This window comes from Zosterops lateralis (genome assembly GCF_965231275.1).
Source record: "Zosterops lateralis genome assembly, chromosome: 36".
Taxonomy (NCBI): Eukaryota; Metazoa; Chordata; class Aves; order Passeriformes; family Zosteropidae; genus Zosterops; species Zosterops lateralis.
In genome coordinates this window covers 1,208,669-1,231,234 of record NC_139796.1, presented here as the reverse complement: position 1 = coordinate 1,231,234, position 22,566 = coordinate 1,208,669, and the positions used below count along the sequence as shown (strand labels likewise).

Here is a 22,566-nt window from a genome sequence, read left to right as displayed (position 1 = left end):
ACTCACCTGGCTGTCACTGGTTATACTGGGAGCCCTTGGCCCGGCCCATACTGGTGTCACTGGTGTGACTGGTGTGACTGGTGTGACTCACCTGGTGTCACTGGTGTCACTGGTTATACTGGGAGCCCTTCACCGGGCCCATACTGGTGTGACTGGTGTTACTGGTGTGACTCACCTGGCTGTTACTGGTTATACTGGGAGCCCCTGGCCCGGCCCATACTGGTGTGACTGGTGTTACTGGTGTGACTGGTGTGACTCACCTGGCTGTTACTGGTGTGACTGGTGTGACTGGTGTGACTCACCTGGCTGTTACTGGTGTGACTGGTGTGACTGGTGTGACTCACCTGGTGTCACTGGTTATACTGGGAGCCCTTGGCCCGGCCCATACTGGTGTTACTGGTGTTACTGGTGTCACTGGGATGACTCACCTGGTTGTTACTGGTTATACTGGGAGCCCCTGGCCCGGCCCATACTGGTGTGACTGGTTGGTTATACTGGGATGTCTCACCTGGCTGTTACTGGTTATACTGGGATCCCTTCACTCGCCCCATACTGGTGTGACTGGTGTGACTGGTGTGACTCACCTGGTGTCACTGGTTATACTGGGATCCCTTCACCCGGCCCATACTGGTGTGACTGGTGTTACTGGTGTGACTGGTGAACTCAGAGTACGGTTTCCAGCGCGGGCACAGCAGGGACCGGTACCAGGCCCGCACCTGCAATGGTTTATACTGGTTTATACTGGTTTATACTGGTTTAGACTGGGAGAGCACCAGTAGGGACTGGGAACCCCCGATTTGAACTGGGAGTGCCCCAGTTTGGACTGGGAATGGCCCAGTATGAACTGGGAATGCTCCAGTTTGGACTGGGAATGCTCCAGTTTGGACTGGGACCCTCCCAGTTTGAACTGGGACAGTTTTGGGGGATTTGGGGGGTTTTTGGGGTCCTGGGTGGATTTTTTTGGGGAAAATTTGGGATTTTTGGGGAAAATTTGGGGTTTTTTGGAGGATTTTTGAGGAAGATTTGGGGTTTTTGGGGTAATTTTTGGGATTTTGGGGTTTTTGGGATCCCGGGTGGATTTTTGGGGGAGAATTTGGGGGTTTTTGGAGGAATTTGGGGTTTTTAAGGAGAATTTGGGGTTTTTGGGGTGAATTTTTGGGTTTTGGGGGGGACTTTTGGGGTTTTGGGGGGTAAATTTGGGGTATTAACAGGAATTTTGGGGGAAGATTTGAGGTTTTTGGGGGTAATTTTTGGGATTTTGGGGTGTTTTTGGGGTCCCGGGTGGATTTTTTGGGGGAGAATTTGGTTTTTTTTGAGGAATTTGGGGTTTTTAAGGAGAATTTAGGGTTTTGGAGGGAATTTTGGGGCTTTAAGGGGAATTTTGGGGGAAGATTTGGGGGTTTTTTGGGGTAATTTTTGGGATTTTGGGGCTTTTCAGGATCCATTTGGGTTTTTTGGGGGGATTTTTTTGGATTTTGGGTTTTTTTGGGATCCCAGGTCCATTTTAGGGTATTTTGGGTCCCAGTTTTGGTGTTTTTGGGGGGATTTTGGGTTTTTTTCAGGGATTTTTGGGGAGATTTTTGGGACTTTGGTTTTTTTTGGGGTCCCAGGTGTGTTTTTGGGGTGAATTTTGGGATTTTTGGGGTATTTTGGTACCTTTGGGTGCCCCAGGCAGTGGCACAGGAAGATGAGCAGCCCCTGGGGGGATCTTGGTCCATTTTGGGGTATTTTGGGTCCCATTTTTGGGGGTTTTTTTGGATGACTTTTGGGATTTTGGGGTTTTTTGGGGTCTCGGGTGTGTTTTTGGGGTGAATTTTGGGATTTTTGGGGTATTTTGGTACCTTTGGGTGCCCCAGGCAGTGGCACAGGAAGATGAGCAGCCCCTGGGGGGGTTTGGGGCTCCCGGGGAGGTTTTTGGGGTGGTTTTAGGGGTTTTTTGGGGTCCTGGGTGTGATTTTGGGGTGAATTTTTGGATTTTCAGTACCTTTGGGTGCCCCAGGCAGTGGCACAGGAAGATGAGCAGCCCCTGGGGGGGTTTGGGGGTCCCGGGGAGGTTTTTGGGGTGGATTTTGGGTGGGAATTTGGGGATTTTTGGGGTGTTTTCAGTACCTTTGGGTGCCCCAGGCAGTGGCACAGGAAGATGAGCAGCCCCTGGGCCGCGTTGAAGGCGCAGAACAGGAGGGGGAGGGGCGGGGGGGCGCTCCCGGGGGGGAGGGGCGGCCCCTCCCCCCCCGCCCAGCCCAGCCCCGCCCCCACCCCCAGGGCCCACCCCGAGCCCAGCAGGGTCAGCTGACCCAGTGACGTCACCAGCAGCACCCTGGGGACAGAAAAGTGTCACGTGTGTCACCTGTGTGTCACCTGTCACACCTGAGTGTCACCTGTGTGTGTCACCTGAGTGTCACCTGAGTGTCACCTGTGTCACCTGAGAGTCACCTGTGTCACCTGAGTGTCACCTGTGTGTCACCTGTGTCACCCGTGTGTCACCTGTCACCTGTGTGTCACCTGAGTGTCACCTGAGTGTCACCCGTCACACCTGAGTGTCACCTGTGTGTCACCTGTCACACCTGTGTCACCTGAGTGTCACCTCTGTGTCACCTGTCACACCTGTGTGTCACCTGTGTCACCTGTGTGTCACCTCCTGTGTCATCTGTGTCACCTGTGCAGCCACTGGTCTCCTCTGTCCCCAACGTCCCCAAATCCCCCCAATGTCCCCTTGTGTCCCCAGGTGTCCCCAATGTCCCCAGTGTCCCAAATGTACCCAATGTCCCTGATGTCCCCAAAGTCCCCAATGTCCTCAGTGTCCCCATCTCATCCTGCGCAGGTGTCCCATGTCCCCAATGTCCCCCACAGTGTCCTCAATGTCCCCAGTGTCCCTCCCAGTGTCCCCAATGTCCCCAATGTCCCCCCAGTGTCCCAATGTCCCCCCCAGTGCCCCCAGTGTCCCTGTCCCACCTGATCCTGCGCAGGTGTCCCATGTCCCCAGTGTCCCCAATGTCCCCACTGTCCCCAATGTCCCCAGTGTCCCCATTGTCCCCAATGTCCCCAATGTCCCCCCACTGTCCCCGTGTCCCTGTCCCCACCTGATCCTGCGCAGGTGTCCCATGTCCGGGTTCACCTCGTGGAATTTCTTCACCAACTTCCAGAGGGTGACAACGAGGATGGCGGCGTTGACCTGGGGACACAGAGGGGACACGGAGGGGACACTGGGGACACTGGGGCATTGGGGACACTGGGGACATTGAGGACAGTGGGGACATTGGGGACAGTGGGGACATTGGGGGGATTGGAAACAGTGGGGACACAGGGACATTGGGGGGATTGAGGGGACAGTGGGGACAGTGGGGACAGTGGGGACACTGTGGGATTGAGGACAGTGGGACATTGGGGACATGGGGACAGCAGAGACATTGGGGACAGTGGGGGACATTTAGGGACATTGGGGACATAGGGATACCAGGGACATTGGGGATATTGGGGACAGTGGGGGACATTGGGGGACATTGGGGACAGTCGGGGTCAATGAGGGACAGTGGGGACGGTGGGGACATTGGGGACAGCAGGGGACAGTGGGGACACTGAGGGACATTGGGGGATTGAGGACATTGGGACACTGAGGGACATTTGGGGACATCGGGAGCATAGGGACAGTGGGGACATTGGGGGAACATTGAGGGACATTGGGGACATTTGGGGACATGGCAGTGACATTAGAGTGACACCAGAGATGACACAGGGAGGTGACACAGATCACACACAGGTGACACAGGTGACACACAGGTGACACACAGGTGACAGGGAGGTGACACAGGGAGGTGACACAGGTGACAGGTGACAGGTCTCACCGTGGTGATGGCGATGACGGGGCCCTGGAAACTCCAGCGGAAACCGCGATCCAGGGACAGCCAACAACTGGGGATGGAAACTGGGATGGACTGGGATGGACTGGGATGGACTGGGGGGGACTGGGATGGACTGGGATGGACTGGGGGGGACTGGGATGGACTGGGATGGACTGGGGGGGACTGGGATGGACTGGGATGGACTGGGGGGGACTGGGAGGGACTGGGAGGGACTGGGAGGGACTGGGATGGACTGGGAGGGACTGGGAGGGACTGGGAGGGACTGGGGGGGACTGGGGGGGACTGGGATGGACTGGGATGGACTGGGAGGGACTGGGATGGACTGGGGGGGACTGGGATGGACTGGGATGGACTGGGGGGGACTGGGATGGACTGGGGGGACTGGGAGGGACTGGGGGGGACTGGGATGGACTGGGATGGACTGGGGGGGACTGGGATGGACTGGGGGGACTGGGAGGGACTGGGGGGGACTTGGGGGGACTGGGATGGACTGGGAGGGGACTGGGAGGGACTGGGGGGACTGGGGGGGACTGGGATGGACTGGGGGGACTGGGAGGGACTGGGAGGGACTTGGGGGGACTGGGATGGACTGGGAGGGGACTGGGAGGGACTGGGGGGACTGGGGGGGACTGGGATGGACTGGGAGGGACTGGGGGGGACTGGGATGGACTGGGAGGGACTGGGGGGGACTGGGATGGACTGGGAGGGACTGGGGGGACTGGGATGGACTGGGATGGACTGGGGGGACTGGGAGGGACTGGGGGGACTGGGGGGGACTGGGATGGACTGGGAGGGGACTGGGAGGGACTGGGGGGGACTGGGGGGGACTGGGATGGACTGGGAGGGGACTGGGAGCACTATCAATGGTTATTATTCACTATCCATGGTTATTGATCACTATTGATCACTGTGGCTATTGATCACTATTGGTCACTATCAATGGTTATCAATCACTATTGATCCCCCCCGTCACTCACTATTGGTTGGTCCCGTAGCCTTGTGGGAACATTGCCACAGACAGGACCATGATCAGTGCGGGGGGATAAGCGCTATTGATCACTATTGATCGCTATTGATGGTTATTGATCCCCGATCACTCACTATTGATCAGTCCCGTATCCTCCAGGGAACACGGCCGCCGACACCCCCACGATGGCCACGGGGGGGATGAGCACTATTGCTCACTATGGCTATTGATCACTGTGATTATTGATCACTATCGATGGTTATTGATCCCGCAATGACTCACTATTGATCAGTCCCGTATCCTCCAGGGAACACGGCCGCTATTGATCACTATGGCTATTGATCACTGTGGCTATTGATCACTATTGATCACTGTGGTTATTGATTACTATTGATCACTATGGCCATTGATCAGTATTGATCCCCGATCACTCACTATTGATCAGTCCCGTATCCTCCAGGGAACACGGCCGCCGACACCCCCACGATGACCACGGGGGGGATGTACCCCATGAGCAGCAGGTGCCACCGCCTGAGCCAGGCCGGGGGGAACACCTGGACCAGCAGAACGTGCAGGTGCAGCCCCTGCAGGGCCATCCAGGAGAAGGCACACAGGTACGACAGGTGCAGGGTCACTGCTGTCACCACACAGGCCACCTGAGGGGACACAGGGGACATTGGGGACACACAGGGGACACACAGGGGACATTGGGGACACACAGGGGACATTGGGGACACAGGGACAGCCCCTGCAGGGCCATCCACGAGAAGGCACACAGGTATGACAGGTGTAGGGTCACTGCTGTCACCACACAGGCCACCTGGGGGGACACAGGGGACATTGGGGACATTGGGGACACACAGGGGACATTGGGGACATTGGGGACACACAGGGGACATTGGGGACACAGACACAGCCCCTGCAGGGCCATCCAGGAGAAGGCACACAGGTACGACAGGTGAACCCAAATTCTCCCCAAATCCCCTCAACTCCCCCCAAATCCCCTTCAAGCTCCCCCCAAACTCCCCCAATCCCCCCCAAATCCCCTTCAGATCCCCCCAAATCCCTTCCAAATCCCCCCAAATTTTCCCAAACCGCTCTCCAAACCCCCCCAAATCCCCCCCAAATGACCCCAAATCCCCCCCAATCTCCCCCAAATTCCCCCCAAGCCCCCCAAACCCCCTCCGAACTCCCCCAAATGACCCCCAAATCCCCCTAAAATGACCCTAAATCCCCCCAAATTTTCCCAATCTCTCCCAAACCCCCTCAAACTCCTCCAAACCCCCCCAACCCCTCCTGCAAATCCCCCCAGACCCCCTCAAACACCCTTCAAACTCCCCCAAATGACCCCAAACACCCCCAAGCCCCCCAAATCCCCCTCAAACTCTCCCAAATCCCCCTCAAATTACCCCAAACTCTCCCAAATGACCCCAAACCCCCCCAATCCCCCCCAAACCCCCTTTAAATCCCCTCACAGGCTGGTGGGCGCGGTCGATGCCCAGCAGGAAGGCCAGGTGTCCCCAAACCCCCCAAAACCCCCTTCAAACTCCCCCAAACCCCCTCAAATGCCCCCCAAGCTCCCCCAAACCCCCCCAAACTCCCCCAAATCCCCCTCAAACCCCCCAAACCCCCTTTAAATCCCCTCACGGGCTGGTGGGCGCCGTCGATGCCCAGCAGGAAGGCCAGGTGTCCCCCCAGACCCCCCAAATCCCCCCAAACCCCCCCAAACCCCCCAATCCTGTCCCTCACAGGCTGGTGGGCGCGGTCGATGCCCAGCAGGAAGGCCAGGTGTCCCCCCAGCAGGCTCAGGCTCAGGTGAAGGTGCAGAGTCGCCCTGAGCGGCCCCAGGGCCCGGCACAGGGCAAAGGTCACGGCCGAGGCCACCAGGGCCACCACAGACAGGCCCAGGGCCACCTGCGTCACCAGGTCCAGCAGCCAGTGGTCCTGGGGGGGGCAGGGACACCTGTGACACCTGTGACATCAGTGACATCACCACAGTGACACCCCCAGTGACACCAGTGACAGCCTCAGGGCCACCTGTGTCACCAGGTCCAGCAGCCAGTGGTCCTGGGGGGACAGGGACACCTGTGACACCTGTGACACCCATGGGACACCTCTAGTGATACCCCTGGGACACCCAGTGACACCCTCAGGGCCACCAGAGACACCCCCAGGGCCACTTTTGAGTCACCAGGGCCATTGGTGACACTTCCAGGGCCACCAGTGACACCCCAGGGACACCCCCAGGGTCACCTTTGTGTCACCAGAGCCACTGGTGACACCCCTGGGACCTTCTTGGGACCACCAGGGCCAGCAGTGACACCCCCAGTGACACCCCAGGGGTCACCAGTGACACCAGGGCCACCCCCAGGGCCACCTTTGGGTCACCAAGGCCACGGGTGACACCCCCTGGGCCACCAGTGACACCCTCAGGGCCACCAGGGACACCCCAGGGACACCCCTGGGGCCACCTTTGTGTCACCAGGGCCACTCCAGTGACACCCCTGGGGTCACCAGTGACACCTCAGGGCCACCAGGGCCACCACGGACACCCCCAAGGCCACCTTTGTGTCACCAGAGCCACCGGTGACACCCCCAGTGACACCAGGGCCACCTCCAGGGCCACCTTTGAGTCACCAAGGCCATTGGTGACATTCTCAGGGACACCTGTGACACCAGTGACACCCCCAGGGCCACCCCAGGGCCACCTTTGGGTCCCCAGAGCCACCGGTGCCACCCCCAGTGACACCAGGGCCACCCCTGGGACCTTCTCAGGAGCCACCAGTGACACCGGTGACACCCCCAGGGCCACCTTTGGGACCCCAAGGCCATTGGTGACACCCCCAAGGGCCACCAAGGTCACCACGGACACCCCCAAGGCCACCTTTGGGTCACCAGGGTCACCCCCAGGGCCACCTTTGTGTCACCAGGGCCACCCCCAGGGCCACCTTTGGGTCACCAGGGCCACCCCCAGGGCCACCTTTGGGTCACCAGGGCCACCCCAGGAAGTTTGGGGGTCCCTGGGGGGAGTTTTGGGGGATTTCAGGGGATTTGGGGATATTTTGGGGGTGATTTTTGGGATATTTTGGGGTGATTTTGGGGATATTTTGGGGTGGTTTTTGGGGTATTTTCAGGCTATTTTTGGGGTGTTTTGGGGGTATTTTTGGGGCATTTTTGGGGTTATTTTGAGCACATTTTGAGGCTGTTTTGGGGATTTTTTGGGTTATTTTTGGGATGACTTTGGGGTATTTTGGGGTGATTTTTTGGCCAGTTTTTGAGCACATTTTGAGGACATTTTTGGGGTATTTTCAGGCTATTTTTTGTTTATTTTTGGGGTATTTTCAGGCCATTTTGGGGGCATTTTAGGGGGTATTTTGACCACATTTTGAGGCCATTTTCGGGCTATTTTTGGGGCGATTTCAGGTGATTTTGGGCTCCCTGGATCTCATTAAAGACCAGCAGCACAGCAAAGCTCCTCAGGTGATTTTGATGAGATTTTTGGTGTATTTTGGGGATAATTTTCGGTTATTTTGGGGGTATTTTCAGGCTATTTTTTGGGTGATTTTGGCGTTTTTTGGGGGTATTTCTGGGGCATTTTTCGGGGTTACTTTGACCACATTTTGAGGATATTTTTTGGTTATTTTTGGTGTATTTTCAGGCTATTTTTTGGTTATTTTTGGGGTGTTTATGGGTGTTTTTTGGGGCATTTTCCGAGATATTTTGACTACATTTTGACCACATTTTGAGGCCATTTTTGGGCTATTTTTGGGCTAATTTGGGACGATTTTGGGCTACCTGGATCTCGTTGAAGGCCAGCAGCACAGCAAAGCTGGTCAGGTGGTCGCAGGCGCAGTCGGTGCCCGGGGGGGTCCCTGGGGGGGTCCCTGGGGGGGTCCCCCCGTTTTTGGGGGGCTCCACCCGACACCCCCCCGTGTCCCATCGCCCCTCCCGGGGGTTCCAGAAGGCACAAAGGACCCTCCCCCCTAATTCGGGGTCCTGGGGGGGCAAAGGGGGGGTCAGGGGGGTCCCCAGAGCATTTTTGGGGTCCCAAAACCCCTTTTGGGGTCCTGGGGGGGCAAAAAGGGGGTCAGGGGGGTCCCAGAGCATTTTTGGGGTCCCAAAACCCCTTTTGGGGTCCTGGGGGGGAAAAAAGGGGGTCAGGGGGGTCCCAGAGCATTTTTGGGGGTCCCAAACCCCCTTTGTTTCATTTGGGGTCCTGGGAGGGGCAAAGGGGGGTCAGGGGGGTCCCAGAGCATTTTTGGGGGTCCCAAACCCCCTTGGGGGTCCCATTTTGGGGTCCTGGGGGGGAAAAAAGGGGGTCAGGGGGGTCCCAGAGCATTTTTGGGGTCCCCAAACCCTCTTTGGGGTCCCATTTTGGGGTCCTGGGAGGGGCAAAGGGGGGGTCAGAGGGGTCCCAGAGCATTTTTGGGGGTCCCAAACCCCCTTGGGGGTCCCATTTTGGGGTCCTGGGGGGGAAAAAAAGGGGTCAGGGGGGTCCCAGAGCATTTTTGGGGTCCCCAAACCCTCTTTGGGGTCCCAAATTGGGGTCCTGGGAGGGGCAAAGGGGGGGTCAGAGGGGTCCCAGAGCATTTTTGGGGGTCCCCAAACCCCCTTTGGGGTCCTAATTTGGGGCTCCCCCTCCCCAATTTGGGGTCCCCCCATCCCAGTTCCAGCCCCCTCCCCAATTTTGGGGTCCCTTTCCTCATTTTGGGGTCCTCTTCCCCAGTTTTGGTTTCTCCCTCTCCAATTCCAGCCCCCCCTCCTCATTTTGGGGCCCCCCTCCCCAATTTTGGGGTTTTATCCCCCATTTTTGGGCTCCCTGATCCCATTTTTTGGGGTCCCTTTCTCCATTTCCACCCCCGTCTACCCCCATTTTTTGGGCTCCCCCTCCCCAATTCCACCCCCTCCCACCCCATTTTCAGTCCCCCCACCCCATTTTTTGGGACCCCCTCCCATTTTTGGGCTCCCCCTCCCCATTTTTTGGGCTCCCCCTCCCCATTTTTTGGCTCCCCCTCCCCATTTTTGGGCTCCCCCTCCCCATTTTTTGGGACCCCCTCCCATTTTTGGGCTCCCCCCTCCCCATTTTTTGGGCTCCCCCTCCCCATTTTTTGGCTCCCCCTCCCCATTTTTGGGCTCCCCCTCCCCATTTTTTGTCTCCCCCTCCCCATTTTTGCCTCCCCCTCCCCATTTTCCCCCCGTGGGGTCTCACTGACGGGGGGGCGGGTGGCGGAAGCGGATCCGGACGGGCCGGGCCGGGGTCTCTGTCCGTGTCCCCTCCCCCCGGGTGACAAAGGCCGAGGCCACCGGGGACAGGAGCCGGTACCGGGGGAAGGCCCGGCCCCGCCTTGGGGGGCGCCCCAGGGACCCCCACCCATCCCAGAGCACCGGGGGGGCGTCCTGGAGGGCCTGGGGGAGCCCCCCGAGGGTCAGCAGGGCTGCCAGGGACACGCCTGGGGAGGGGGAGAAAGGGGCTGAAATTAGCACAAAATACACCCAAAAATTGCCCCAAAATAGTCAAAAAAACCCCCAAAATCTGCCCCAAAAGAGCCCAAAATCCCCCCCAAAAATGACCCAAAATCGGACCAGAAATGACCCCAAAATCGGACCAGAAATGACCCCAAAATAGCCCAAAAATCCGCCCAAAATGGCCTCAAAATCCGCCCTGAAATCCGCCCAAAAATGGCCCCAAAATTGCCCCAAAATCCACCCCAAAATGACCCAAAATTTGCCCCAAAAATTGCCCCCAAAAGAGCCCAAAATTGCCCCAGAAATGACCCCAAATCACCCCAAAATCTGCCCCAAAAATTGCCCCAAAATAGTCCCAAAATAGCCAAAAAAACCCCCAAAATCTGCCCCAAATCCGCCCAAAAATGGCACCAAAATAACCCCAAAATGATCCCCAAATTGCCCCAAAATCCGCCCAAAAATGGCCCCAAAAGAGCCCAAAAATGGCACCAAAATTGCCCCCCCCCCAAAATAGGCCAAAATACCCCCCGAAATGACCCCAAATCCGCCCCAAAATCTCCCCCAAAATGACCCAAAATTCCCCTCGATATGACCCCAAAACCGCCCCAAAATTTGCCCAAAAATGACCCCAAAATGATCCCCAAATTGCCCCAAAATCCGCCCAAAAATGGCCCCAAAATTGCCCCAAAATAGGCCAAAATGCCCCCCGAAATGACCCAAAATCTGCCCTGAAATGACCCCAAAATAACCCCAAAATTATCCCAAAATAACCCCAAAATTATCCCAAAATAACCCCAAAATTATCCCAAAATTGCCCCAAAATCTGCCCAAAAATTGCCCTAAAATCCCCTCAAAAATTGCCCCAAAAATGACCCCAAAATAACCCCAAAATTGCCCAAACTCCCCCCAAAATTGCCCCAGAAATGACCCCCCAGTGTCCCCAATGTCCCCCAGTGTCCCTCAATGTCCCCCAATGTCTCCCCAGTGTCCCCCCAGTGTCTCCTCAGTGTCCCCAATGTCCCACAGTGTCCCCCCAGTGTCCTCAGTGTCCCCCCACTGTGCCCAATGTCCCCACAATGTCCCCAGACCCCCCAATGTCCCCAGTGTTCCAAATGTCCCCAATGTCCCCCAGTGTGTCCCCAGTGTCCCCAGTGTCCCCAATGTCCCCTCAGTGTCTCCCCAGTGTCCCCCAATGTCCCCCCAGTGTCCCCAGTGTCCCCAGTGTCCCCAATGTCCCCTCAGTGTCTCCCCAGTGTCCCCCAATGTCCCCCCAGTGTCCCCAGTGTCCCCAGTGTCCCCAATGTCCCCTCAGTGTCTCCCCAGTGTCCCCCAATGTCCCCAGTGTCCCCAGTGTCCCCAATGTCCCCTCAGTGTCTCCCCAGTGTCCCCCAATGTCCCCAGTGTCCCCAGTGTCCCCAGTGTCCCCCAATGTCCCCCCAGTGTCCTCCCAGTGTCCCCAGTGTCCCCAGTGTCCCCAATGTCCCCAATGTCCTCCCAATGTCCCCAGTGTCCTCCCAGTGTCCCCAGTGTCCCCAATGTCCCCAATGTCCCCTCAGTGTCTCCCCCAGTGTCCCCCAATGTCCCCAGTGTCCCCCCAGTGTCCCCAGTGTCCCCCAATGTCCCCCCAGTGTCCTCCCAGTGTCCCCAATGTCCCCAGTGTCCTCCCAGTGTCCCCAGTGTCCCCAGTGTCCCCAGTGACCCCCCAGTGGCCCCAATGTCCCCCCAGTGTCCCCCAATGTCCCCAGTGTCCCCTCAGTGTCCCCTCAGTGTGCCCCCCAGTGTCCCCAGTGTCCCCAGTGACCCCCCAGTGTCCCCAATGTCCCCCCAGTGTCCCCCAATGTCCCCAGTGTCCCCTCAGTGTCCCCTCAGTGTGCCCCCCAGTGTCCCCAATGTCCCCAGTGTCCTCCCAGTGTCCCCAGTGTCCCCAGTGTCCCCCAATGTCCCCAGTGTCCCCTCAGTGTCCCCTCAGTGTGCCCCCCAGTGTCCCCAGTGTCCCCAATGTCCCCAGTGTCCCCTCAGTGTCCCCAATGTCCCCAGTGTCCCCAGTGTCCCCAATGTCCCCAATGTCCCCAGTGTCCCCAGTGTCCCCCAATGTCCCCGTACCGCTCTCCTTGTCCAGGGCCACCTCAGGGGGGACCTCAAGTGTCACCTCAGGGACCCCCAGAGTGACGGGGCCGGGGGGGAGACCCCGGGACACGGCCAGGGACAGGGCTGGGGACAAGGGACAGTGTCAGTGTCACCTCCCTGTGCCACCCCCAGGACCCCGGGACACGGCCAGGGACAGGGCTGGGGACAAGGGACAGTGTCAGTGTCACCCTTGGGGACAGGGACAGGGCTGGGGACAAGGGACAGTGTCAGTGTCACCCTTGGGGACAGGGACAGGGCTGGGGACAAGGGACAGTGTCAGTGTCACCCCCTGTGCCAACTCTGGGGTTGGGGACAGTGGCAGTGCCACCCCTGGGGACAGGGACACCACAGGGTTTGGGGACACAGACGGGGTGGCAGAGGTGACAAAGGGTGACAGGGAGGGGACAGAGGGTGGCAGGGAGGGGACAGAGGGTGGCAGGGAGGTGACAAAGGGTGGCAGGGAGGTGACAGAGGGGACAGAAGGTGACAGGAAGGGGACAGAGGGTGACAGAGGGGACGGAGGGTGACAAGGAGGTGACAGAGGGTGGCAGGGAGGGGACAGAGGGTGACAGAGGGGACAGAGGGTGACAAGGAGGTGGCAGAGGGTGGCAGGGAGGGGACAGAGGGTGACAGAGGGGACAGAGGGTGACAAGGAGGTGGCAGAGGGTGGCAGGGAGGGGACAGAGGGTGACAGAGGGGACAGAGGGTGACAAGGAGGTGGCAGAGGGTGGCAGGGAGGGGACAACACGCCCGGGGCTGGCAGGGAGGGGACAGGAAGTGGCCGGAAGTGACAGCGGGGACAGGAAAGGGTGGGGGGGGGAGCGGTGGTGGCACCGAGTTGGGGACAAGGGACAATGTCAGTGTCACCCCGGGGGTGGCCCGGGGACAGGAGGGGACAGGGAGGTGACACAGGTGACACACAGGTGACACACAGGTGCCAGGTTACCTGCCAGGGGCGTGGTGACATTGGTGACACACAGAGGTGACAGAGGTGACACACAAATGACAGAGGTTTAGGGGTGACAGGGAGGTGACACAGGACACACAGGTGACACAGGTGACACACTTACCTGCAGTCCCCACGGTGACATTGGTGACCCCGGTAACACACACAGGTGACACAGGTGTGACAGGTGACACTGGTGACACACAGGTGACACAGGACACACAGGTGACGCACTTACCTGCGCTCCCCACGGTGACATTGGTGGCCCCGGTGTCACACACAGATAATACACACAGGTGACACACACAGGTGACACACACAGGTGACACAGGTGACACACACAGGTGACACAGTTACCTGCCGTCCCCACGGTGACATTGGTGGCCCCGGTGTCACACACAGGACACATACAGGTGTGACAGGTGACACAGGACACACACAGGACACACACAGGTGACACACACAGGTGACACACAGGTGACACAGGTGACACACACGGGTGACACAGTTACCTGCCGTCCCCACGGTGACATTGGTGACCCCGGTGTCACACACAGGACACACACAGGTGACACACAGGTGACACAGGTGACACACACAGGTGACACAGTTACCTGCTGTCCCCACGGTGACATTGGTGGCCCCGGTGTCAAACACAGGACACACACAGGTGACACACGCAGGACACACACAGGTGACACACACAGGTGACACAGGTGACACACACAGGTGACACAGTTACCTGCCGTCCCCACGGTGACATTGGTGACCCCGGTGTCACACACAGGACACACACAGGTGACACACAGGTGACACACACAGGTGACACACACAGGTGACACAGTTACCTGCCGTCCCCACGGTGACATTGGTGGCCCCGGTGTCACACACAGGACACACACAGGACACACACAGGTGACACACACAGGTGACACAGGTAACACACACAGGTGACACAGTTACCTGTGTTCCCCACAGTGACATTGGTGGCCCTGGTGACACACAGAGGACACACACAGGTGACACAGGTGACATATACAGGTAACACACACAGGTGACACACACAGGACACACACAGGACACACACAGGTGACACACACAGGTGACACACAGGTGACACACACAGGTGACACAGTTACCTGCTGTCCCCACGGTGACATTGGTGACACCGGTGTCCGGCGTCAGTCGTGTCCCGGCCGCGCGGAGCAGCCCCTCGGTGTCACACACAGGACACACACAGGTGTGACAGGTGACACAGGTGACACACAGGTGACACACACAGGTGACACACAGGTGACACACACAGGTGACACAGTTACCTGCCGTCCCCACGGTGACATTGGTGACACCACTGTCCGGTGGCAGTCGTGTCCCGGCCGCGCGGAGCAGCCCCTCGGTGTCACACACAGGACACACACAGGACACACACACAGGTGACACACACAGGTGACACAGGTGACACACACAGGTGACACACTCACCTGCCGTCCCCACGGTGACATTGGTGACCCCGGTGTGCGGCGTCAGTCGTGTCCCGGCCGCGCGGAGCAGCCCCTCGGTGGTTTCCAGCAGCGCCGAGAGCCGCCGGTGCCGCCCCGGGGGGGGAACCCGGGCCCAGGAGCCCCCCGGGGACCCCCCGAGAACTGAGAGCACCTCCTGGGGGGGATCCCGGAATTAGAGACCCCAAAAACTGCCCCAAAATCCCCCCGGAGACCCCCCGAGCACCGACAGCACCTCCTGGGGGACCCCAAAATTAGAGACCCCAAAAACTGCCCCAAAATATCCCCAAAACTGCCCCAAAATCCACCCAGGAGCCCCCCGGGGACCCCCCGAGCACCGACAGCACCTCCTGGGGAGGGGGATCCCAAAATCAGAGATCCCAAAAACCCCAAATCAGAGACCCCAAAACCCCCAAAAGTGCCCCAAAATCCCACCAGGACCCCCCAAAATCCCCCCAGGACCCCCCAGATTTCCCCCAAATCCCCCCAAATTTCCCCTGGAACCCTCTAAATCCCATCAGGACCCCCCAAAATCCCACCAGGACCCCCCAGATTTCCCCCAAATCCCCCCAAATTTCCCCTGGAACCCTCTAAATCCCATCAGGACCCCCCAAAATCCCCCAAATCCCCTCCTGGGACCCCCAAACTCCCCCAAAATCCACCTGGGACCCCCCAAAATCCCCCCAGGACCCCCAAAATCCCCCCCAAATTTCCCCCAAATTCCCCTAATCCCCCTCTGGAACCCCCAAAATCCCACCAGGACCCCCCCAAATCCCCCCAAATTCCCCCCAAATCCCCCCAGGACCCCCCAAACCTTGATGGCGCTCAGGGGGTCGCGCCCCCCCCTCAATTCCTCCGAAATCTGGGTCAGGGTCTCCCCCAACTCACAGCCCTGGGTGGGGGGGAAGGGTCAGAGGGACCCCCCAAAAAAATTTGGGGACCCCCCAAAATCCTGGGACCCCCCTCCCAAAATCCTGGACCCTCCAAAAAATATTTTGGGACCCTAAAAACTTTGGGGACCCCCCAAAAATTGGGGGAAAATCCCCCTAAAGAACCTCTGGGGGTTAATCAGAATTTGGGGACCCCCCACCCAAAATTTGGGATCCTCCCCCCTCCTCAAATTTTGGGGTTCCCTCTCAAAATTTGGGATTTTCCCCCCAAAATTTTGGGATTCTCACCCAATTTTGGGATTTTTCCCCAAGTTTTGGGGTCTCCTCCTCAAATTATGGGACCTCCCCCCAAATTTTGGAATTTCTGCCCAAATTTTGGGATTTTCCCCCACAAAATTTTGGAATTTCCACCCAAATTTGGATCCTTCCCCAAAATCCAGGATCCCCCTCCCCAAAATTTTGGGATTTTCCCTCCCCAACTTTTAGGATTGTCCCCAAATTTTGGGATTTCCTCCCATATTTGGACCCTTCCCCAAAATTTAGGATTCTTCCCCAAATTTTGGGATTTTCCCCTCAAATTTTGGGATTTTCCATCCCCAAATTTTGGGATTCTCCCCCCAAAATTTTGGGATTTTCCCACCCGAATTTTGGGATTTTCCCCCCCCAAAATTTTGGGATTTTCCCACCCGAATTTTGGGATTTTCCCCCCAAATTTTGGGATTTTCCTGCACAAATTTTGGGATTTTCCTCCCAAAATTTGGGGTCCCCCCTCACCTGGTCCTCGGGGCAGATTTCAGGGGGCACCGGAACCGCTGGGGGAGAGAGACACAAATTTAAGGGATTTTGGGGGATTTTTGGGGAAGGAATTTTTGGATTTTTGGGAGATTTTTTTTGGGATTTTTGGGTTGATTTTTCGGGTCAATTTTTGGGCTGATTTTTTGGGATTTTTGGGCCGATTTTTTGGGATTTTGGGGGTAATTTTTGGATTTTTGGGCTGATTTTTGGGGTGATTTTTTGGGACTTTTGGGCCAATTTTTGGGATTTTTGGGCTGGTTTTTTGGATTTTGAGGGGATTTTTGGGGATATTTGGGCTGATTTTGGGATCAATTTTTGGGCTGATTTTTTTGGATTTTTGGGGCGATTTTTTTGGGATCTTTGGGATGATTTTTTGACCGATTTTGGGGCCGATTTTTTGGGATTTTTGGGGCGATTTTTGGGCCAATTTTTGGGATTTTCAGGCGGATTTTGGGGATTTTTGGGCTGATTTTCTGGGTGATTTTTTGGGATGATTTTTGGGATTTTCGGGCTGATTTGGGGGATTTTTGGGGCAATTTTTTGGGATGATTTTTGGGGCATTTTTGGGGCATTTTTTGGGATCTCTGGGATGATTTTTTGACCGATTTTGGGGCTGATTTTTTGGGATTTTTGGGGCGATTTTTTGGCCAATTTTTGGGATTTTTGGGCTGATTTTGGGGGATTTTTGAGATGATTTTTAGGGCAATTTTTGGGCTGATTTTTCGGATTTTTGGGCTGATTTTCGGGCTGATTTTTGGGCTCTTTTTTTTTATTTTTGGGCTGATTTTTGGGATTTTTGGTGGCACTTTTTGGGATTTTTGGGGCTGATTTTTGGGCTGATTTGGGGGGATTTTGGAGCAAATTTTGGGCTGGATTTTTGGGCTGATTTTTCGGATTTTTGGGTGATTTTGGGGCTGATTTTTTTTGATTTTCGGGGCGATTTTTTGGGATGATTTTGGGGATTTTCGGGCTGATTTTTGGACTGATTTCTGGGTGATTTTTGGCATTTTCGGGCTGATATTTGGGCTGATATTTGGGTTGATTTTTTGGGATTTTTGGGTGATTTTTGGGATTTTCAGGCTGATTTTTGATCGGATTTTTTTGGATTTTGGGGGGAAATTTTCTAATTTTTGGGGGCGGATTCTTGGGATTTTTTGGGGGTGATTTTTGTGTGTAATTTGGGGCGGGGTCTCTCACCTGGACACCCCCCCGGGCCCGGGGGGCCCCTCCCAGAGGGGACGTTTGGGGCTGATTTTGGAGCATCTTTTGGGCTGAAATTTGGGATTTTTGGGTTGATTGTTTTGGGGATTTTCAGGTGAATTTTGGGGATTTTTTGGGGCGATTTTGGGGGGATTTTTTGAGCAATTTTTTGGGCTGATTTTGAGGATTTTGGGGGCAATTTTTGGGTCGGATTTGGGGGATTTTTGGGCTGATATTTGGGATTTTTGGGGCATTTTTGGGCTGATTTTTTTGGGATTTTTGGGCTGATTTTTTTGGGATTTTTGGGGCAAATTTTTGGGCAGACTTTTTTTTATTTTTAGGCTGTTTTTGCGGATTTTTAAGATAATAATTGGGCTGATTTTTGGGCTAATTTTTTTTGGATTTTTGGGCTGATCTTTGGGATTTTTGGGCCAATTTTTGGGCTAATTTTTGGGATTTTTGGGCTTATTTTTGGGGCGATTTTTGGGATTTTAGAGGCGATTTTGGGGCAATTTTTTGGATTTTTGGGCCGATTTTTGGGCTGATTTTTTTGGCTGATTTTTGTGAATTTTGGGGCAATTTTGGGGACAATTTTAGTGAATTTTGGGCCGTTTTTTTGGCAGATTTTTGTCATTTTTTGGGGGTGATTTTTTTGGGTAATTTGGGGCGGGGTCTCTCACCTGGACACCCCCCCGGGCCCGGGGGGGCCCCTCCCGGGGGGGGGACAGTGGCACTCGAAGCCCCCGGGGGTGTTGAGGCAAAGGGAGCCCCCCCCGCACAGCCCCTCCCCCCCCTCCTGGCACTCGTCAATGTCTGGGGAAAAAAACAACAAAATTGGGGAAAAAAACCACAAAAATGGGGAAAATCCCGCCAAAAATGGGGAAAATACCCCAAAATTGGGGAAAATCACCCCAAAAATGGGGAAAATACCCCAAAAATGGGGAAAATCACCCCAAAATGGGGAAAATACCCCCAAAAATTGGGGAAAATCACCACAAAAATGGGGAAAATCCCCCCAAAAATGGGGAAAATCCCCCCAAAAATGGGGAAAATACCCCAAAATTGGGGAAAATCACCCCAAAATTGGGGGAAATCACCCCAAAAATGGGTGAAATCACCACAAAAATGGGGAAAATACCCCAAAATTGGGGAGAATCACCCCAAAAATGGGGAAAATCCCCCCAAAAATGGGGAAATCACCCCAAAAATGGGGAAATCACCCCAAAAATGGGGGAAATCACCCCAAAAATGGGGAAATCCCCCAAAAATGGGGGAAATCACCCCGAAAATGGGGAAAATCACCCCAAAAATGGGGAAAATACCCCCAAAAATTGGGGAAAATCACCACAAAATTGGGGAAAATAAAAAAAAAATTGGGGAAAATTAAAAAAAAAATTGGGGAAAACCCCCCAAAAAAACCCCAAAACTGGGGGAAATCACCCCAAAAATGGGGGAAATCACCCCAAAATTGGGGAAAATCACCCCAAAATTGGGGAGAAATTCCCAAAAATTGGGGAAAATAAAAAAAAAATAAGGAAAAATGCCCAAAATTGGGGAAAATCCCCCAGAAAAACCCACCAAGTTAGGGAGAAAACCCCAAAATTGGGGGAAAACCCCCCAAAATTGGGGAGAAATTCCCCCAAAAAAAACCCAAAATTGGGGAGAAACCCCCCAAATTGGGGAAAATCCCCAAAAATTGGGGGAAAATCCCAAAAAAATTGGGGAGAAACGCCCCAGAAATTGGGGAAACCCCCCAAAATTGGGGAAGCCCCCCCAGCCCCGTGTGGGGGGCGGGAGGGGCTTTGGAAGGGTGGGGGAGGGGAACTGGGGGGGACTGGGGGGAACTGGGAGGGACTGGGGGGGGACTGGGAGGGACTGGGGGGGACTGGGAGGGGACTGGGGGGGACTGGGGGGGACTGGGAGGGACTGGGAGGGACTGGGAGGGACTGGGGGGGACTGGGGGGGACTGGGAGGGACTGGGAGGGGACTGGGGGGAACTGGGGGGAACTGGGGGGGACTGGGGGGGACTGGGAGGGGACTGGGGGGACTGGGGGGGACTGGGAGGGACTGGGGGGGACTGGGGGGGACTGGGGGGGACTGGGAGGGACTGGGGGGGACTGGGATGGACTGCAAAACAAACTGGGAGCACTGGGGGATGAACTGGGAAGAAACTGGGAATGGGAAACGGGAACTGGGATGGACTGGGAGCAATTGAGTGGGGAACTGGGAGCACTGGGAGGGACTGGGATGGACTGGGAGGGACTGGGGGAACTGGGAGCACTGGGAGGGACTGGGATGGACTGGGAGGGACTGGGGGGGACTGGGGGGACTGGGGGGGACTGGGGGGACTGGGGGGGACTGGGGGGGACTGGGATGGACTGGGGGGGACTGGGGGGGACTGGGGGGACTGGGGGGGACTGGGGGGGACTGGGAGGGACTGGGGGGGACTGGGGGGACTGGGGGGGACTGGGGGGGACTGGGAGGGACTGGGGGGGACTGGGGGGACTGGGGGGGACTGGGGGGGACTGGGATGGACTGGGGGGGACTGGGGGGACTGGGGGGGACTGGGGGGGACTGGGATGGACTGGGAGGGACTGGGGGGGACTGGGGGGAACTGGGGGGAACTGGGAATGGAAAATGGGAACTGGGATGGACTGGGAGCAATTGAGGGGGGGAACTGGGAGCACTGGGATGGACTGGGGGCACTGGGGGGGACTGAGAGGGACTGGGAGGGAAACTGGGAGGGACTGGGAATGGGAAATGGGAACTGAGATGGACTGGGAGCAATTGGGTGGGGAACTGGGAGGGACTGGGAGGGACTGGGAGGGAACTGGGAAGGGAAACGGGAACTGGGGTGGACTGGGAAGGAACTGGGAATACTGGGAGGGACTGGAAAACAAACTGGGAGCACTGGGGGAGAGACTGGGAGGGGCTGGGAGAGAAACTGGGAGCACTGGGAGGGACTGGGAGGGACTGGGAATGGAAAACGGGAACTGGGGTGGACTGGGAAGGAACTGGGAATATTGGAAGGGACTGGAAAACAAACTGGGATGGACTGGGAGGGACTGGGAGCACTGGGGAGGGAATTTGGGGGTTCCCAGGGGAGATTTTGGGGTCTCTGGGGGGGATTTGGGGAGGAATTTGGGGGGATTTGGGGGTCCCTGGGGGGTCCTTTGGGGGATTTTTGGGGGGGTCAGGGGAGGTTTGAAGGGGGAATTTTGGGGGATTTTTGGGGAGGATTTTGGGGTTTCTTTGGGGGGATTTTGGGGTCTCTGGAGGAGATTTTGGGGGGTGTCAGGGGAGGTTTGAGGCGGGGATTTTTTGGAGCAGAATTTTGGGGTCTCTGGGGAGGATTTTGGGGTTTCTTTGGGGGGATTTTGGGGTCTCTGGGGAAGGAATTTGGGGATTTTTGGGAGAAATTTGGGGGGATTTTAAAGGGGATTTTTTGGGGGGATTTTGGGGTCTCTGGGGGGGGTCCCTTGGGGGATTTTTGGGAGGGGTCAGGGGGAAGTTTTGGGGGGATTTTGGGGTCTGGGTCCCATTTTGGGGGATTTTGGGGTCTCTGGGGAGGGAATTGGGGATTTTTTGGGAAGAATTTGGGATGAATTTGGGGGGATTTTGAGGGGGATTTTGGGGTCTCTGGGGCAATTTTTGGGGTTTCTTCGGGGGAGATCAGGAGAGATTCTGGGGGGATTTCAGGGGGGATTTTGGGGTGGGTTCAGGAAAAGTTTGAGGAGGGATTTTGGGGTTTCTTTGGGGAGGAAATTTGGGGTCTGGGGGTCTCTCTGACCTTCACAAACAATCGGGGGCTCCGTCCCATTTCCTGGGGGGGTCCCAGTCCCATTTTCGGGGATCCCGGTCCCATTTTCGGGGGTCCCGGAGCCGTTTTTGGGGGTCCCGGGGGGCTGCCGGGGCCGGTAGCCCGAGTTGCAGGAGCAGGTGAAGCCCCCCGGGGTGTTGTTGCAGCTCTGGAAGGGGGGGCACAGCGGGGGCGGCTCCCAGAGACACTCGTTGATGTCTGGGGGGGAAATGGGGGTTAATGGGGACCCCAGACCCAAATTGGGGAGTGTCACCCCCAAAATTGGGGATCCCCAGACCCAAAATTGGGGATTTCCCCCCAACCCAAAATTGAGGATTTGCCTCCCAAAAATTGGGACCCCCCTCGACCCAAAATTGGGGATTTCCAATCTAAAATTGGGGAACATCAGCCCCAAAATCTGGGATCCCTCCAACCCGATATTGGGGAACTTCACCCCCAAAATTGAGGATCCCCTGACCCGAAATTGGGGAACGTCACCCTCAAAATTTGGGATCCCCCAACCCAAAATTTGGGATTATCTGCCCAAAACTGGGGACCCTCAAACCCCAAATTGGGGAACGTCACCCCCAAAATTGGGGATTCTCCCTCAATATTGGAACCTCATCCACCCAAAATTGGGGACCCCCAGCCAAAATTGGGGAACCCCCAACCCGAAATTGGGGAACGTCACCCTCAAAATTGGGGATCCCCCAACCCAAAATTGGGGAGCGTCACCCCCAACCCAAAACTGGGGACCCTCAAACCCAAATTTGAGGATTTCCCCCCAGCCCAAAACTGGGGATTGACGCCCAAAATTGGGACCCCCTGACCTGAAATTGGGGATCCCCAACCCCAAAATTGGGGAACGTCACCCCCAAAATTGGGGATTTCCAATCTAAAATTGGGGAACATCAGCCCCAAAATTGGGGAATCCCCCAACCCAAAATTTGGACCCTCAACCCAAAACTGGGTATCACCTAAACCCAAAACTGGGGAATGTCACCCCCGAAACTGGGG

The 22,566-nt window shown here is 56.4% G+C and overlaps 2 protein-coding genes across 5 annotated transcripts in view; both read right to left on the bottom strand.

The window, feature by feature from the left end:
• Positions 1 to 88: 88 nt before the first annotated feature.
• Positions 89 to 14,585, bottom strand: LOC310921767 (adhesion G protein-coupled receptor E5-like). Of its 4 annotated transcripts, XM_083882001.1 has the most exons (12): positions 13,605 to 13,641; positions 12,397 to 12,504; positions 10,041 to 10,277; positions 8,623 to 8,823; positions 6,865 to 6,894; positions 6,577 to 6,741; positions 5,263 to 5,483; positions 3,843 to 3,909; positions 3,081 to 3,172; positions 2,110 to 2,317; positions 585 to 716; positions 89 to 100 (listed from the first exon to the last, which is right to left on the bottom strand). In XM_083882001.1, exons 3-11 carry the CDS (start codon positions 10,200 to 10,202, stop codon positions 591 to 593), a joined length of 1,272 nt encoding a protein of 423 aa, XP_083738127.1. In that variant the 5' UTR covers positions 10,203 to 10,277; positions 12,397 to 12,504; positions 13,605 to 13,641; the 3' UTR covers positions 89 to 100; positions 585 to 590. The 4 variants fall into 4 exon arrangements, with proteins under 4 accessions (XP_083738127.1, XP_083738125.1, XP_083738124.1 ...); XM_083881999.1 differs by lacking the exons at positions 6,865 to 6,894; positions 13,605 to 13,641 and adding an exon at positions 14,506 to 14,585 and having other exon boundaries at positions 6,577 to 6,771; XM_083881998.1 differs by lacking the exon at positions 6,865 to 6,894 and having other exon boundaries at positions 6,577 to 6,771.
• Positions 14,586 to 15,172: 587 nt separating this feature from the next.
• Positions 15,173 to 22,566, bottom strand: part of LOC310921738 (adhesion G protein-coupled receptor E5-like) — a gene marked incomplete at its 5' end in the record, with an annotated part of 13,605 nt that continues 6,211 nt past the window's right edge. The window contains 5 exons of the mRNA XM_083881958.1: positions 15,173 to 15,215; positions 15,680 to 15,757; positions 16,530 to 16,567; positions 18,431 to 18,563; positions 21,541 to 21,768. Of these exons, the coding sequence (XP_083738084.1) occupies positions 16,549 to 16,567; positions 18,431 to 18,563; positions 21,541 to 21,768 (380 nt within the window). The 3' untranslated portion in view covers positions 15,173 to 15,215; positions 15,680 to 15,757; positions 16,530 to 16,548. The remainder of the gene's footprint in view (positions 15,216 to 15,679; positions 15,758 to 16,529; positions 16,568 to 18,430; positions 18,564 to 21,540; positions 21,769 to 22,566) is intronic.

Bases quoted from the DNA above. Each gene is read 5' to 3' on its own strand.
- LOC310921767 (XM_083881999.1), bottom strand. From the start codon at position 10,202: ATGGGTGGGGGTCCCTGGGGCGCCCCCCAAGGCGGGGCCGGGCCTTCC. The intron at 5,484-6,576 runs GTGAGGGACAGG...GTGTCCCCTCAG, and splicing joins TCGACCGCGCCCACCAGCCT to GTGGCCTGTGTGGTGACAGC. The intron at 3,910-5,262 runs GTGAGTGATCGG...TTCCATCCCCAG, and splicing joins GGATACGGGACTGATCAATA to TTGTTGGCTGTCCCTGGATC.